This window comes from Schistocerca cancellata, chromosome 3, assembly GCF_023864275.1.
Source record: "Schistocerca cancellata isolate TAMUIC-IGC-003103 chromosome 3, iqSchCanc2.1, whole genome shotgun sequence".
Taxonomy (NCBI): Eukaryota; Metazoa; Arthropoda; class Insecta; order Orthoptera; family Acrididae; genus Schistocerca; species Schistocerca cancellata.
The window spans coordinates 80311396-80329133 of record NC_064628.1 but is presented as its reverse complement, the minus strand read 5'-3'; the positions used below and the strand labels follow the sequence as shown (position 1 = coordinate 80329133).

Below are 17738 nucleotides of genomic sequence, written 5' to 3'. Positions count from 1 at the left end.
TAAAAGAAGTTTGTATACATGGAAGAAGCCCGGAGATACTGACAGGTTTCAGATAGATTATATAATTGTAAGACAGAGATTTAGGAACCAGGTTTTAAATTGTAAGACATTTCCAGGGGCAGATGTGGACTCTGACCACAATCTATTGGTTATGAACTGTAGATTAAAACTGAAGAAACTGCAAAAAGGTGGGAATTTAAGGAGATGGGACCTGGATAAACTGAAAGAACCAGAGATTGTACAGAGTTTCAGGGAGAGCATAAAGGAACAATTGACAGGAATGGGGGAAAGAAATACAGTAGAAGAAGAATGGGTAGCTCTGAGGGATGAAGTAGTGAAGGGAGCAGAGGATCAAGAAGATAAAAAGACGAGGTCTAGTAGAAATCCTTGGGTAACAGATGATATATTGAATTCATTTGATGAAAGCAGAAAATTTAAAAATGCAGTAAATGAAGCAGGCAGAAAGGAATACAAACTCTCAAAAATGAGATCGACAGGAAGTGCAAAGTGGCTAACTAGGAATGGCTACAGGAAAAATGTAAGGATGTAATCTCACTAGGGGTGAGATAGATACTGCCTACAGGAAAATTAATGAGACCTTTGGAGATAAGAGAACCACTTGCATGAACATCAAGAGCTCAGATGGAAACCCAGTTCTAAGTAAAGAAGGGAAAGCAGAAAGGTGGAAGGAGTATATAGAGGGTCTATACAGGGGCGATGTACTTGAGGACAATATTATGGAAATGGAAGAGGATGTAGATGAAGGTGAAATGGGAGATATGATACTGCGTGAAGAGTTTGACAGAGCATTGAAAGAGCGGAGTCGAAACAAGGCCCCTGGAGTAGACAACATTACATTAGAACTACTGACGGCCTTGGGAGAGCCAGTCCTGACAAAACTCTACCATCTGCTGAGCAAGATGTATGAAACAGGCGAAATACCCTCAGACTTCAAGAAGAATGTAATAATTCCGATTGCAAAGAAAGCAGGTGTTGACAGATGTGAAAATTACCGAACAATCAGTTTAGTAAGTCACAGTTGCAAAATACTAACGTGAATTCATTACAGACGAATAGAAAAACTGGTAGAAGCCGACCTCGGGAAAGATCAATGTGGATTCCATAGATATGTTGGAACATGTGATGCAATACTGACCCTACGACTTATCTTAGAAGCTAGATTAAGGAAAGACAAACCTAAGTTTCTAGCATTTGTAGACTTAGAGAAAGCTTTTGACAATGTTGACCGGAATAGTCTCTTTCAAATTCTGAAGGTGGCAGGGGTAAGATACAGGGAGCGAAAGGCTATTTAAAATTTGTACAGAAACCAGATGGCAGTTATAAGAGTAGGGGGACATGAAAGGGAAGCAGTGGTTGGGAAGCGAGTGAGGCAGTCTCTCCCCGATGTTATTCAATCTGTACATTGAGTAAGCAGAGAAGGTTACAAATGAAAAAGTTGGAGTTGGTATTAAAATCCATGGAGAAGAAATAAAAACTTTGAGGTTCGCCGATGACATTGTAATTCTGTCAGAGACAGCAAAGGACTTGGAAGAGCAGTTGAACGGAATGGATAGTGTCTTGAAAGGAGGATATGAGACGAACATCAACAAAAGCAAAACGAGGATAATGGAATGTAGTCGAATTAAGTCAGTTGATGCTGAGGGAATTAGATTAGGAAATGAGACACTTAAAGTAGTAAAGGAGTTTTACTGTTTGGGGAGCAAAATAACTGATGATGGTCGAAGTGCAGAGGATATAAAATGTAGACTGGCAATGCAAGGAAAGCGTTTCTGACGAAGAGAAATTTTTTAACATCGAGTATAGATTTAAGTGTCAGGAAGTCATTTTTGAAAGTATTTGTATGGAGTGTGGCCTTGTATGGAAGTGAAACGTGGACGATAAACAGTTTGGGCAAGAAGAGAATAGAAGCTTTTGAAATGTGGTGCTACAGAAGAATGCTTAATATTAGATGGGTAGATCACATAACTAATGAGGAAGTATTGAGTAAGATTGGGGAGAAGAGAAGTTTGTGCCACAACTTGACTAGAAGAAGAAGGGATCGGTTGGTAGGCCATGTTCTGAGGCATCAAGGGATCACCAATTTAAAATTGGAGGGCAGCGTGATGGGTAAATATCGTAGAGGGAGACCAAGAGATGAATATCATAAGCAGATTCAGAAGGATGTAGGTTGCGGTAGGTACTGGGAGATGAAGAAGCTTACACAGGATAGAGTAGCATGGATAGCTGCATCAAGCCAGTCTCAGGATTGATGACCACAACAACTACAACAATCAGTGCTACCTCCACTGAATTCGGGTGAATCAGCTTTCTAATCTTGAATGGTCCTTTGTAATAATGATTGGATTTTTTTATCTCCTCATTCACACTAGACGACTTCGTGTGTGTCCGAATTAGGATCAGATCTCCAGCCTTGTACGTGATAGGTTTCACTATTTCATCGTGGGCTTGCTTCCTTTCTTCTGCTTTCGTCAATTTCACTGACGTCTGAATCTTGATTCGAATACCAGTCACAGCATCTTCATCATTATTCTTCTCTCGCAGTGCAGGATCTTCCTCAGAATCATCATAAGTCGCCAGTTCCTCTTCTCCTTGGAAACGCATTAGCCTCATCTTCACGCACGCAGCGCCCTTATGTTCTTCATTAATAAATCCTTTAAACATTATCTTCTTCTCGACATTACTTAGTCTCGTCCGCAGGCAACCCTTTTCAAATTCAATACTGCACCTCATTTCAGTCAATCAATCGATTCCAAGAACTAATCCGACATTAAGAGATCCAACAATTAATACGCTCTGCTCATACTGGTCTTCATTGATTCTAAACTGCAATAGAACTTGACCTTTAATGTGTTTGCTTCTATTACCTACAGCATTGAAAATAGGTACGCCGTTCACGGGGAATGTTGGAAATGCCACCCTCGTATATAACAAGTGTTTGCGCGCAACATCACAGACAGTAGCACGCACCTAAAGCTCAGAATTTTCTTTTATTTAACATGCTTTCCTTACAAACAATCTCTCTGAACTGGTTCCCCAAGAAGAGTAAAAAGACGACACACTACGAAGGAATTGTCCGAATGGAGTGATAATAAGTAGATGTGATGTACATGTACAGCCAAACAAATGTTAAAAATTTCAGAAATATTGGATGATTTATTCAAGAAGAAGGGCTTCACATTGAGTAAGTCAATAACGCGTTGGACCACCTCCAGCCCCTCTGCAAGCATATCTTGGCCTTAATGTCGACTGATAGAGTTGTTGGATATCGTCTTATAGGATATTGTGCCAAATTCTGTCCAACTGGTGCATTATATTGCCTAAATCGCGAGCAGTTTGGAGGGCAGCCCGTAATACTCCAAACTTTCACGATTGGAAAGAGATGCGGCGACCTTGTGGCACGGTAGGGTTTGACAATCACTAAGACAAGCAGCAGAAATGGCCGTGTGCGGATGAGCATTATCTTGCTGAAATGAAAGTCCAGGATGGAGTGTCATGAAGGGCAACAAAACGGGGACTAGCATATCGTCGACGAACAACTGTGCTGAAAGCTTGCTGCGGATGACAACCAAAGGGATTCTCCTATGATAACAAGTGGCATCCCAGACCATCACTACTGGTTGTAGGACAGATGTTAAGTCCCATAGTGCTCAAAGCTATTTGAACCATTTGAACCATTTTTGACTTACCCAATTTCTGAAGCTCTTTCTGTTGAATGAAACGTGAAATTTCTTCTGAAATTGTAATCATTCGTTTGTCTGTGCATGTACATCACATCTACCGATTACCGTCTTATTCGCATTAATTCCTTGGTGGAGCGTGGTCTGCTTCTTTTATGTCATAGATTGTGTAAATACGTTGGAATGTGGATTTGGTATGGAATCGTAATTATCTATTGACTTTTTATAACGATATTTCATCTAATATTTAATTGAAACACACGAACAATATACGTTTTTAACAGTACAAAATAACGGACCAAGATGTCCCTAGTGTTGCTTATTCTTAATGCACGTGGACCTTTGATACAGAAGTGTCGATACACTAATTTACCCAAGTGCCCATAGCCCAGCAGCACATTACGGTAAGGGAAAGGTAAGAGAAACCGTGAAACAATGAAGGGATAGACCTCTAATGACTACTGGCATTAATTTACATACTAAATAACAGAAAGGCAACATTCTTCAGCACGACCAATAACCACACAACTCGTACAGTAAAGAAAGAGCGGCCACGAGTTTCCAAAAAAACAAAACTGAATAGATTTTTTAAAAAATACTCCAAAATTAAGATACAGGGCATATCAATCCTTATTAAGTAGTAGGAGAGGGCCATAGTCAATAGGAAGTGATAGAGAAATAACAGGTGACGGTAATGTTGAAAATTGTTATAAGTAGGTGCAGCGTGGACAGTCACGTATGTTCTATTAGTAAATCATTTCAGCCACTAACTTAGCAGTTGGGAATACGTGCACTTCTTTCAACTTGGGTTCCGCACAATGTGGGAGCAATCACGGTATCAAAAATCGATATAGATGTTCGTTAAATTTATTCTGAATTCATTCAGAGAGATGTAAAAGATTCATTAATTCAACATTACAGTAAAATCGAGAGTGACGGTCTTGAGTAAACATTCGTCTGTTACAGAGATTCAGACATCTCTATTAAAATATATGAAGAGTTACCTCGTTAAATAAGTGCTGAAGGCACACGTATCCGTTATTTACTGCGCAGGCGGAAGACTCGGATCCCATTCACTTCACATGGGAAGCCAATGAACAAACACACAAGCTTCTAATATGGCACAATTGGAATGAAGTTACACATTGGCAAAAAGGAAATCACACTACACAAACCAAATAAACTCAAAAAGAATGTTGTTGGTAAAAAGTCAGAAAAGCATAACCACACTTAACTACAAGTTAATACGGCGACACTTCGGATCATAACAAAGTGCCATCATGGAAGTCTTTTTACGTAAAAATGAGTAATAGTATAAAAAGGACCACAGTAAATTCCCCCCAACATCAGTCATATAGTTAAAAGTAGGGCATTAAGCATTACGATAACTCAGAATCCGAATACCTGAATCTAATAGCTATGCGGAGTGTTGGCAAGAGCATGTACGCTTATATTGGCTGGCACTGACCGATTTCTTCGAACCGGCCACGGGAGAGAGGTCGAGTGTGAAAAACGGAGTGTGGTTACACGAGGTGGGACGTTGTGGTCACTTACCAATCTAACATCTCAATAGGGAAGGGCTACCACTCCATTCAACAGGTTCCAGTTACCAGCGAAAACTTCAGACTAGTCTCATGCATACATTCACGCATCCTTGATTCCGTACGACAGGGGCACAGGTACAGAAAACGTAATTGTGGTAGTGTTACAGGCAGCTGGGACACGTTGTAAAGGGGGAGTAACTGACTGGTTAGAGGCAACCTAAAAATTTTAAACATATATTTTAAAATTACATAGTTGCGCTAAACTTGGTCACTGATAACCCAACAGAATTATCCAGTGCAGCGTAAGTACCACCAATGACATTGTTTACGTAAGGAAACTAATATTTAAAGCAAGATATGTCGGAACCAACCCAATATTCATAATACACACAAAAGTCTTGCATCACCTCGGTTCCGAGAGTTCTGGAACCTGTACAGAAAATTGCAATAGAGATCAATATACACATCATTTCCGCTTTATTTATTGCTCATGAAAACCACATGTTGCATGTTGTACCACAATACAGCGAGACTTTCAGAGGTGGTGGTCCAGATTGCTGTGCACACCTTTACCTCTAATACACGATAGCACTCCTCTTGCGTTGATGTATGCCTGTATTCGTTGTGGCATAGTATCCACAACTTCATCAAGGCACTGTTGATCCAGATTGTGCCACTCCTCAAAGGCGATTCGGTGTAGATCCCTCAGAATGGTTGGTGGGTCACGTCGTCCATAAACAGCCCTTTTCAATCTATCCCAGACGTGTTCGATAGGGTTCATGTCTGGAGAATATGCTGGCCACTCTAGTCGAGCGATGTTATTATTCTGAAGGAAGTCATTCACAAGATGAACACGATGGGGGTGCGAATTATCGCCCATGAATGCGAACGACTTGTCAATATGCTGTTGATAAGGTTGCACTGTCGCTCGGAGGATGGCATTCACGTATCGTACAGCCGTTACGGCGCCTTCCATGACCACCAGCAGCGTATGTTGGCCCCACATAGGGCCACCCCAAAACACCAGGGAATCACCACCTTGTTGCAATCGCTGGACAGTGCGTCTAAGGCGTTCAGCCTCACCGGGTTGCCTCCAAACACGTCTCCGACGATTCTCTGGTTGAAGGAACATGCGACACTCATCGATGAAGAGAACGAGATGCCAATTCTCAGCGGTCCATTTGGGATGTTGTTGAGCCCATCTGTGCCGTGCTGCATGGTGTCTTCGTTGCAAAGATGGACCTCACCATGGACATCAGGAGTGAAGTTGCGCATTATGCAGCCTATTGCGCACAGTTTGAGTCGTAACACGACGTCCTGAGGCTGCACGAAATGCATTATTGAGCATGGTAGCGTTCCTGTCAGAGTTCCTCCGAGTCATAATCCGTAGGTAGTGGTCATCCACTGCGGTAGCAGCCCTTGGGCGGCCTGAGCGAGGCATGTCATCTACAGTTCCTGTCTCTTTGTATCTCCTCTATGTCTGAACAACATCGCTTTGGTTCATTCCGAGACACCTGGACACTTCCCTTGTTGAGAGCCCTTTCTGCCAAAAAGAAACAAAGCTGACGCGATCGAAACGCGGTATTGAACATCTAGGCACCGTTCAACTACAGACAACACGAGCTGTGTACATCCTTCCTGGTGGAACTGTAACACCCCACCCATCACTTAGCTGGTTTTGGCATGTGTTCACCCCAACTAATTGACTAACAGATCAACAAAGAGTGCAAAACTGCCGCAATATCGTATAATGCAAAAAGGTAATATGGCCCTGTGACTCCTGATTGAACTACAGTGGCAGTGTTGACATTAATTGATTCAGAATTGATCACTTTTAGTTAAAAAGGGGTGCACATTGTTGTTATATTAAGCTATTGAACACCAGATGCAAATGTTGAACATAAAATTAATTAAGAAAGTGACTTGAGATTTCAACTACTTGATTGAAAAAAGATGCAGTCGATTAGCACAAATTTATTTTAACCCCAAACCTTCAATGATCACATTATAAGACTCTCCTATCAGGCAGTGGTAATAAATTGCGTTTGCATGGAGTAAAGCGCAATAACCCAAAAGTAATGCCTATCGACTGACCCAGGCGTAATGTGAAGTGCGAGAAGAATTCTACAATATATGGCCCATGAAACCCTCGTGGAAACTTTGCTGACTTGATCCAAGAAATTAATCAGTGGCCGGAGCGGGCGCAATATCACCGAATACAGAGTGGCGGAGTGGCGTCGTTGTGTGGACGTCGGCCAACCTCGTGGTGCCACAAGGCTGCGCTCGTCTATTCACTCCTAGCTATCTTGCTCAGTACATAGCTGAACCAAAACTTTCTATCTCCAAGCTCAATCGTTCCATTTGCTAAGTCCTAAACTGCAGAGATGCTCACTCTTCCTCAGGCAAGCTGAGTAAAGAACGCCACGTCCACACTCTAAGCAAGCTGAGAACGGAAGACCTCTATGGAGACTTCTCACAGTCCGCACTTTGCCTCGGTTTCCCCACCAGCAAAATCACTTACGCCAATTGCAGCGCAAGTCGCGTTAATTATGCGTCGCTTCCCAGTGCCGACCAATGCCTGCTCTGGGAAGTGAACAAATTCCCACAAAATTTCCCTTCCTCTCAACTTCTGTTATTTAGCTCCTCCCAGGCCACCCATCAAGGTTAGCATATGCAGAACACCAAGTTTTCCGGAAATCTGACTCCCAGGAGAGTACTTCAAATTCCTTGGTCCTATGTTCCCATCAGAGGCTGGCGTATTTCATTCTGTCACTCTTCACCTGATTTTCTTCAGACTCTGCGGACCGCGAAATCAGTGTGAAGTTGCTATAGTCACGAACATGCATATTTTGACCTCTGTTGACCGCTCCACCGTAGCTTTGTGCGGCTTTCTCTCATGTTTCACAGGAAATGGGTTGACGGACATTTATCAACAGGTGTACAAGTTCTCCATCTGCTTCCCGGTACATCAGCAAGGGGGTCAACCACCCCCATCACTGTCACTCATCTTAAGGCAGCTGCAAGCCGTGCACCGTTACCGCTTTCTCAAGAGTTTGAGCCGCTCTAAGCTGCCTATTGTCGCTTCCCTTCGACGCTCCCCCGCCGGCCATGGTGGTCAACTCGAATACTTACCTGGGGTAAACTAGCCTCCAGTAGATTGACGCGTTTCCACAAAGTTTTCATGTCATGTGAATTACTTTAAAACCATCACCCAACATGAATTATTCCAATACGTCCATACGATACATTCTACAAGATGCATTGTGCCTTGTCAGTCATTTTTGTTCAGCTCTACTGTTCGCTCAACGTGAGTTAGGTGATCTTTAATGACTTCATGTAAGGGGCATAGTTCTTGCCATCTTACATAGCTCCTCTCTTCAAATCAATTTTGTAGTACAGGTGATGACTCCTATGGTGTTACCACCTGTGGTACAAAATTCATATCTCCATAACTGTTATTTTAATCCGTTCACGTGGTTAGTTACGGGCGATTGATTACCACTGCCTCCACTCTGATGGAAACTCCCACTCATTCCTAGGGTACCTGCCTTCAATGACTGCATTTACTGTTAAAGACGTGGTCAATGTTTAGTCTAATTTTACTTTAATTTCTGCCAACTCCGGAGACAATTATTGGTCAGAGTACTCCAAAGAATACTACAATTATATTACAAGGACACATGTCGCAAAGGGCAAATAGACATGTTTAACCACCGCTGTGCTTGTCATTTGAATGCCAAGACCCGCAATTATAACTTAAGGTCCATTCACTCTCAGTTATCCATCCCTACTCGACTCAAATTACTAAAAACAGACACGAACAATATTCGTGTAACATTTTGTGAATTTGATAGTGGTTGCTCTCATTCAATTATATGTGAACGCCCATTTGACATTTGATAAAGGGTTTTTTTTTTTTTTGTTCGCACTGTCTCTGGACGTTTATATTGTGCATGGTGGAAGTGTCATCTTTACTCAAATCAAGAAGGTTTGGCCCAGTCCAGTGTCTGGATTGTGTAAACACATGTACCTTATATATATATATATATATATATATATATATATATATATATATATATATATATATATATATATATATATGTATATATGTATATATATGTATATAAAACACAACCAAAGTGACAAGAATCATTGTGTATTGAGCAACCACTGTTGTGAATTTGTAACAAGGTATAAGTATGAAATCTTATTCTAACACAAAGAGACGTGGCATTACAAATATATGACGTTTTAACAAATGGAACATTTGTAAAATCATAACCTTCTAATAACATAATTCATAAACAGAACAAATGAGTACTTTATGTTCGTTGAGGCGCATGTTATTCGTTTGAATCCACACTGACACACTCACACACACGGCACAAGTTTCTTGCAGGAACGGAAGTGACATTAGTTCCGACTAGTGAGTTGAGGGATGGCTAACGGCTGAGAAGAGAGCAACGTCGACTATGGAGATGGCGCCACAGGCACCCGCATCTTCTTGAGGCAGGATGGCTCTCACCTAAGAGCTCGTTGTTGACATCTTGTCCGCCGGGCCCACGATCCTATCGGTGCATCTACGATCGGTGACCTCTCGCAGCTCCGCCACAGGTCATTGCTCCTTCTATAGACGCTTTAGGGCAAGGGAGGGACCATGATCAGACGAGAGCCTATTTTTTGCTCAGGCCCTCAAAGCTGGTGTCATTAGGCACAAAAGGTCAGCTGGGCTGTCGCTCCACCTGACGTGGCGAGCAACATATATAGAAAACTTCTTGGACCTCTTCATTGCTGCTGTCCTCGTTCCTTTCAGCTCGTGTGTGGTGAGCCAGGTGTTGTAGCTTCAACTCCTTCTTGCTCAGTTATGCCACCTTCACACACTAAGACAACTAATTTTAGTACATGGAAAGTGCTCACGTTTAACCATCAGTACCATTCTTTTTTTTTTACATTTGCTTTACGATAATGAACTTGTTTCATTACAAAAGGAACAATTTTACTTGTTTGTAACTCAACTTCAGGATCAATTAAAACAGAAAAGTAACAGAACTTTTTTTTTACGTAAACATAAAAATGTACAAGACAACTTGCTTCACAGTCGTTCACACACACAACACAATGAAGGGATAGGGAATCAAGATTATCTGGACAGGATCCCATCACCATTTCTAACTACCAATTCCTACGACTAACACGGTGTTGGCCAACCCGACTACATATTTACTATTTACTACTTTTTATCTCTAATCTTGTTTTTTCTGAATTCCCTATGTGGCAGATGTCCCTCTTATTGTGCCTGCGAACAATTATAAAACACAACAAACTTAGACATGTGTGAGTCTTACCAAGATTTTTGTTGGAAGTTTGTATAGCGTCCTTTATCGTGTGCTATTGCGACACTTCTTCTCTCCTCTATTTTCTTCCCGTTTTCTCCTTTTGTCACGAATGGTTTTATCAGGCCTGTGAACGTGTTTCGGATTAGCAATGCCACAATGGCACAACACAAATATAGCTCACTGCTCACACTCGCAGTTGTTACACTATCTTGGTATCAACAAGTATCTCTGGCAGCATTATTGCTGCTGTTTGCTCTGTAGATGATTACATCCGATTCTTTTTAAGATGAACTGGGTGCGCTAATTCACGCAACTGCGCATAGCTGTCCACCTCTTACGTATTCTGAAGCATACGAAATGCGTCGATGCGTTCTAGTAACGACGTACGGGACTGGCCACCTTAAATATGTTCTCCAATGACGGAGATACAATTACGGTGAACCTTCCTGTGATCGCTAATCTATCTTTTTCTAGGGTACGCCCAGAAAGACTTGTTTTCCATTCTTTAATCATGTGTTTTTACAAAATACTCTCGTGCATTTTACTTTCACAACATCGGGAGGGGAGATATCATTATTAATAATAAAAACGCAAAATATCGGCACATATAAACGAGACATTCTACCACTAAGATCAGTATATACGCAAACAAACAAGACACTTTAGTACAAATCCTTATTCTAAGCCTGTATTTACTACGTGCGCGCTCTGGTCTCGTCATTCGTACTCCTGCCCGTTAAGGTGGGATGGACCAGGCTTCGGAGGGCGGACTTCGACCTCTTCCTGGTTGTTATTTTGGTAACCATTATTCCTGTTCCTTCCCGATTGCTGATTCCCGCCCCAAGTCCTTTGTAATTTATTATGTTGCACCGGAGAGTGTCGCTCTTCTTCCGTGTACCTTCTTTTTGAGTTGCCATTACTATTATCTTGATTGTGGCCGTTGTAGTTCGGCACTGCCCTACTATCCCACTGAGGTCCATTATTGCGACGGTTGTTATTTTGTTCACGCTGTCGGCGTTTCTCCCGCGTCTGTTCCTCTTGAAATGCGAATTCCGGTTCGCGCAAAATGCCCTTAAATACCTCAGTATCACTACCACAACGACCGGCAAGTGATTTTTGATACGAGTTACATGTAGCATAATCAGATGGTTTCCGCACCGCTACGTAGGTTGTCTAGGTACTGGTTCCTTTTCGTCATATTTTCAAAACATTTGACCGGACTCCGGTACACTGCCCCTTCCATATCTCTGGACATCATAATTTCTTGTTTGATCCTTTCTTGGGTTTCTTTAGACCAATACTTGCCCAAGAAGGCATTTTTGAATTCTTCGAACGAGACGCTCGTCTTCGCTACATTTCTCATGTACTCAGCGGTCGCGCCCTCCATATGGGAGCACACAAAATCCAGCTGGTACATCAATGGCCAGTGTGGGGAGAAAGATAATTCGAATTGTCCCATAAAAGTTTTTGGATGCAAGCTATTGCCTTCGTCCTTGTAGTGATGGAACTTTCGGACTGATACAAAATGCTTGTAGTCAAACCGGTCATCATTCCAGTTATCATTTCGACCGTTCTTACGATTCGTATGAACTTCGGGACGTGGACTAGTTCGTTCCCACACGCTATCGGCATCTCTCCCCCTCTGTATGTTCGAGATTTGTTCGGTAAATCTAATCAGGTGACAGCAATTGTGCTCACTGGACTGCTGCGCGCTATCCGTGTTTACCTCGGTCGTTGTTTCAGAGCTGTGAATGAAGGCGTGGCTCTCGTTGCTTATAGTGTCAACTTTGTCACACCGTGAAGCGGTTATCTGTGTTCCGGCAAGTGACGGTTCAGTCAACGCAGTAATTACACCCTTCTCCTTTCCTGATGTCTGTAATGAGACGTTTTACCTCGTCCTCTAAATTTCTTTTTAATATCGCCACCTCCTCTTTCAACATCTCGTTAGGCACTATATCCGGTTCCTCTTGTTGCTTTTCTTCAACACGTTTTATCCGGCTTTGTAGCCTTCATAACATGACCTTTCCTACTTTGCCGTGCTTTGCGTCGAGTCCCGAGTTTCTCTCGCTATTTTCCTTGCAACTTTCGCAATTAATTTGGCTTCAATTGCCGTTCGTTTGATGATGGCAATCTCTTTCTCTATTTTGACGCCGAGATTCTTTACCTCCTCTTTTACTTCCCTATGAACTTCTGTGAGCCTATAGTTCAGCTCCGAATTCGCCTTTTTTATTTCGGCATTAAGGTTGGCGCTCTGCTCTCTCAGCTCCGAATTCGCCTTTTTAATTTAGGCATTAAGGTTCTCTTTCAGCTCCGAATTCGCCATTTTAATTTCGGCATTAAGGTTGGCGCTCTGCTCTAAGTTCACCGTTTGCATCTGTTGCGGTGTGTGGTTTGAAGCTTTCGGGCGCTAAACAGCAGCATCTGTTGCAACAGGTACGTAATAATTTTGAGAGTAGCCGCATTTTGATCCTCGTCCTTATGTGGTTGAAAATGCGACTCTTCTCCTCTGTTCTGAGGAACCCTTCGATATCTAGACAAGTACCGTCTCCGCGCCCCCGTCGGATCACTTGTGAATGAATCGTTTGATAATCGTCGGACACCGTTTTGTTCCAACACACTCTGGCTTCTTAGGCTGGATCTTCCATACTTATGGATTAATCCTCCCTGCGTCCCCCGAGCCCTCAGTATCACTGCCTGAATCAGTGTCCTTGCTATTCAGCGGACTAAACCAGTAATGAGACGCAGTTTCAGGAAGTTGCAACTCGCGTTCGTCACGCTCATCGGTAGAGCTTTCCCTACTATCACCCATGTTCTCCCGAGTAACAGTCTGATTATATTCTGCCGTTGTCTTGGCTTTTCCCCTCGTTATCGTTTGCACTTTTATGTTACACGAAAACTCAAAACCCAAGTACCCCTTACACTCAATAATTAGATAACGCAAAACATATACCAGGACACAAACTGATACCTTGGGTGTGAGCACTGCCCCCGACAAATAGTTCATGAAGCATTCCCCCAAAAAAGGCTAGTACCAATGATTGTGTTCCGTGTGCTCAGCATCGGCTGATTACGGCACTGCACATCATAAGTACTCCAACAAATCACAACTACAATACACAGGCACCTATAAATGTCAACTTGAAAGGACAGCACATGAAGAAGGCATTGTAAATTATTGTAACTAATGCTACCTCCTTTTCAATGAAATTGGTTAAGCAATGGATCACGTGGTAAAATTTCCTATTTCAAGACTACTTCCTAGCAAATCCTGAAGTATCGTATCCTGGCATGGGTCAGCCGTATGTAACACCCCACCTGTCACTTAGCTGGTTTTGGCGTGTGTTTACCCCAACTAATTGACTAACAGATCATCAGAGAGTGCAAAACTGCCGCAATATCGGATAACGCAAAAAAGGGAGATGGAACTGTAACTCCTGATTGAACTGCGGTGGCAGTATTGACATTAATTTATTCAGAATTGATCACTTTTAATTAAAAAGGGGTGCACATTAATATTATATTCAGCTATTGAACACCAGATGCAAATGTTGAACATAAAATTAATTAAGAAAGTGACTTGGGATTTCAACTACTTAATTGAAAAAAGATGCAGTCAATTAGTACAAATTTATTTTAACCCTCAACCTTCAATCATCACATTATAAGACTCTCCTATCAGGCAGTGGTAATAAATTGCGTTTGCATGGAGTAAAGTGCGATAACCCAAAAGTAATTCCTATCGACTGACCCAGGCATAATGCGAACTGCGAGAACAATTCTACAATACACGGCCCATGAAACCCTCATGGGAACTTTGCCGATGTGATCCAACAAATTAATCAGTGACCGGAGCGGGCGCAATATCACCGAATACAGCGTGGCGGAGTGGCGTCGTTGTGTGGACGTCGGCTGACCTCATGGTGCTGCAAGGCTGCACTCGTCTATTCACTCCTAGCTATCTTGCTCAGTACATAGCTCCAAGCTCAATCGTTCCATTTGCTGAGTCCTAAACTGCAGATATGCTCACTCTTTCTCAGGCAAGCTGAGTAAACAATGCCACGTCCACACCCTAGGCAAGCTGGGAACGGAAGACCTCTACGGAGACATCTCACAGTCCGCACTATGCCTCGGTTTCGCCTCCAGCAAAATCACTTACGCCAATTGCAGGGCAAGTCGCGTTAATTATGCATTGCTTCCCAGCGCTGGCCAAAGCCTGGGAAGTGAACAAATTCCCACAAAATTTCCCTTCCTCTCAACTTCTGTTATTTAGCTTCTCCCAGGCCACCCATCAAGGTTAGCATCTGCATAACACCAAGTTTTCTGGAATCCTGACTCCCAGGAGAGTACTTCAAATTCCTTGGTCCTACATTCCCATCAGAGGCCGGTGTATTTCATTCTGTCGCTCTTCACCTGATTTGCTTCAGACTCTGCACACTGTGAAATCAGTGTGAAGTTGCTATAGTCACAAACACGCATATTTTGACCTTTGTTGACCACTCCACCATAGCTTTGCGCGGCTTTCTCGCATGTTTCACAGAAAATGGGACAACGGATGTTCATCAACAGGCGTACAAGTTCTCCGTAAGCTTCCCACTACATCAGCATGGTGTCAACCACCGCCCGTCAGTGTCACACATCTTAAGGCAGCTGGAGGCCACGTCCCGTTACTGCTTTCTCAAGAGTTTGAGCCGCCCTAAGCTGCCTATTGTCGCTTCCCTTCGACGCTCCCCCGCCAGCCATGGTGGTCAACTCGAATACTTCCCTGGGGTAAACTAGCCTCCAGTAGATCGACGCGTTTCCACAAAGTTTTCATGCCGTGTGAATTACTTTAAAACCATCACCCGACATTAACTATTCCGATACGTCCATACTATACCCTCTACAAGATGCATAGTGCCTTGTCAGTCATCTTTGTTCAGCCCTCCTGTTCGCTCAACGTGAGTTAGGTGATCTTTAATGACTTCATGTAAGGGGCATAGTTCTTGCCATCTTACAGAATGACTTGAACTCATTAGTTGTCGGACCCCTTCCGTCTAATAGACGCTGCTCGTGCATGGTTGTTTACATCTCTGGGCGGGTTTAGTGACATCTCTGAACAGTTAAAGGGATTTTGTCTTTGACACAATATGCACAGTCAACGTTTATCTTCAGGAGTTCTGGGAACTGGAGAGATGTAAACCATTTTTCTGATGTGTGTATTACAATTTAACTATCGTAAGAATGATACCTTTTATACAAGTCTTTGAATTATTGTTTTTCTCAGAAATTTCAATTACCTTAATCTTAGCTCAAACCAATAATAAACTGTCTCCTTTCCACACTTACTCACGAGGCAGAATAAGCATAGCCAAACCAGCTACCAAATCGACATACAGAAATAAACAGGTAAGTACATAAATTTTTCTTATAACTTACGGGAGACTCAGAGGTAACCATATGATCTTAATAATCACTAACATTCGTTTTCATGCAATTACAAACGGAGCATGGCTTCCCTTTCAGTAACGTACGGTTCTTTCAGGACCACTGCCTCATCACACACCTAGCCCAACAGTATGCTTCATCCGTCCACCTTAGTCCACATAAACATAAGACAATGACAGCTCTTACACCTGAAACCGTTTAGTATCAGACGCCAGAAATAACATATTTTAGAAAGCAAACAGTTTCCACTGCAACCACTTGACACCGCAGTTCCCACATGCGGTTCTATTGACACAAACGTTCGCCAACTAATTCCGTAATTAGTGACAACACCCACTTCATGAACGTCTTCAGTACTACAGTCTCAGGCAACCATTTAGTCTCTAAGTCAAAGGCAGTACAATTTGCACAAAAAAGGCTTTAACTACAAGGCTGAGCAGTGCGATACCGCCGCACTGACAGTTAATGTTCGACCAAGATGATGAATGACAGTGTCTTTGCAAATTTTCCAATAACCTATCGCCTACGTTAACGCTTCATGTATATGGCCACTTGAGAGACGTTACATGCGCTGCTTTCTGCCTTTAGTTACCGTGCTTCTTACTTTCCGTGCGCACGAAGTTAACCGCTCTTGCCAGCGTAGCTTCCATCGAGTACACACGGGCGCACTCTCTAGGCACCGTTCTCTTTCCTCATAAGTCCAGCGTCCGTCCGTCTCCGTGCGTCAGCCCCCTCCCCTCTCAACCAACGATCCTCTTTCTTTCAAAGCTCACCCTCTCTACAGATAAACAACTTTCCTCCTCAGATGTGTTCCACACAGATAGGCAAGGCAGTCTGGCCAACACTGATCAGCTAATGCGAACCTAAATCACAAGTACAAGGCACAATAGTTGTGTATAAGAGCTCCTCTGTCTTCCAGAGGTCTGTCACTACTGCATACCTGGGGTGTCCTCTGCTGAGACTGCTCATAGGGAGAACATTACTATGTGAATCTGTGTTGGTAGACTTATGCTCACTGAAAGACTTCACAGCATGTTACCTGGGTATATTTGCAGGGAGACTTCATGTGCGACATCATCGGCCTGGTGTGCCTGGTGGTCAGCTTCAGACTGTTGGCAGTGCTCATCCTGACGCTGAGGGCGAAGCGCGGCTGCAGCTGAGAGACGAAGGAAACCTGACGACCACCTGCGCCAGCTGCATCGCCGCGGCGATACCAGCACTGTGACTGGCTTCTGTGCTGTCACGTGTGGACTGGGGCGGCCAAAGCTGCCACTATGGCACATTCCGTGTATTACCTGTATTTTGATAAAAAGTACTGTACACACCATGATTCTGACACTTATTTGCAATAAAAACTGAATGGCAGCTCACTTTACACACTGTGATAGTGTTTTCAATTTTCTAATGGTACAACGAGGTGACAAAAATCGTGAGACAGCAGTATGCACAAATGCAGATGGCTGTAGTTATCACGTACACGAGCTACAAAAGGACAGTGTGTTGGCGGAGCTGTCATTTGTATTCACGTGCAAAGGATTCGATGATGTTTATGGACGCACGACAGAATTTCACAGATCGTCAAAGCAGAATGATAGATGGAGCTAGATGCATGAGAGATTTAATTTCGAAAATGGTTAGGGAATTCTATATTCTGAGGTCCACAGTGTCAAAAGTGTGGCACGAATACCAAATTTCAAGCAGTACCTCTCACCATGGACAACGCAGTGGCCAATGGC

The 17738-nt window shown here is 43.0% G+C and overlaps 1 protein-coding gene across 1 annotated transcript in view; it reads left to right on the top strand.

The window, feature by feature from the left end:
• Positions 1 to 17377, top strand: part of LOC126176127 (protein white-like) — a 297207-nt gene extending 279830 nt beyond the window's left edge. The window contains exon 12 of the mRNA XM_049923264.1: positions 17058 to 17377. Coding sequence (XP_049779221.1) covers positions 17058 to 17162 — 105 coding nt within the window. The 3' untranslated portion in view covers positions 17163 to 17377. The remainder of the gene's footprint in view (positions 1 to 17057) is intronic.
• The last annotated feature ends 361 nt before the right edge of the window (positions 17378 to 17738 follow it).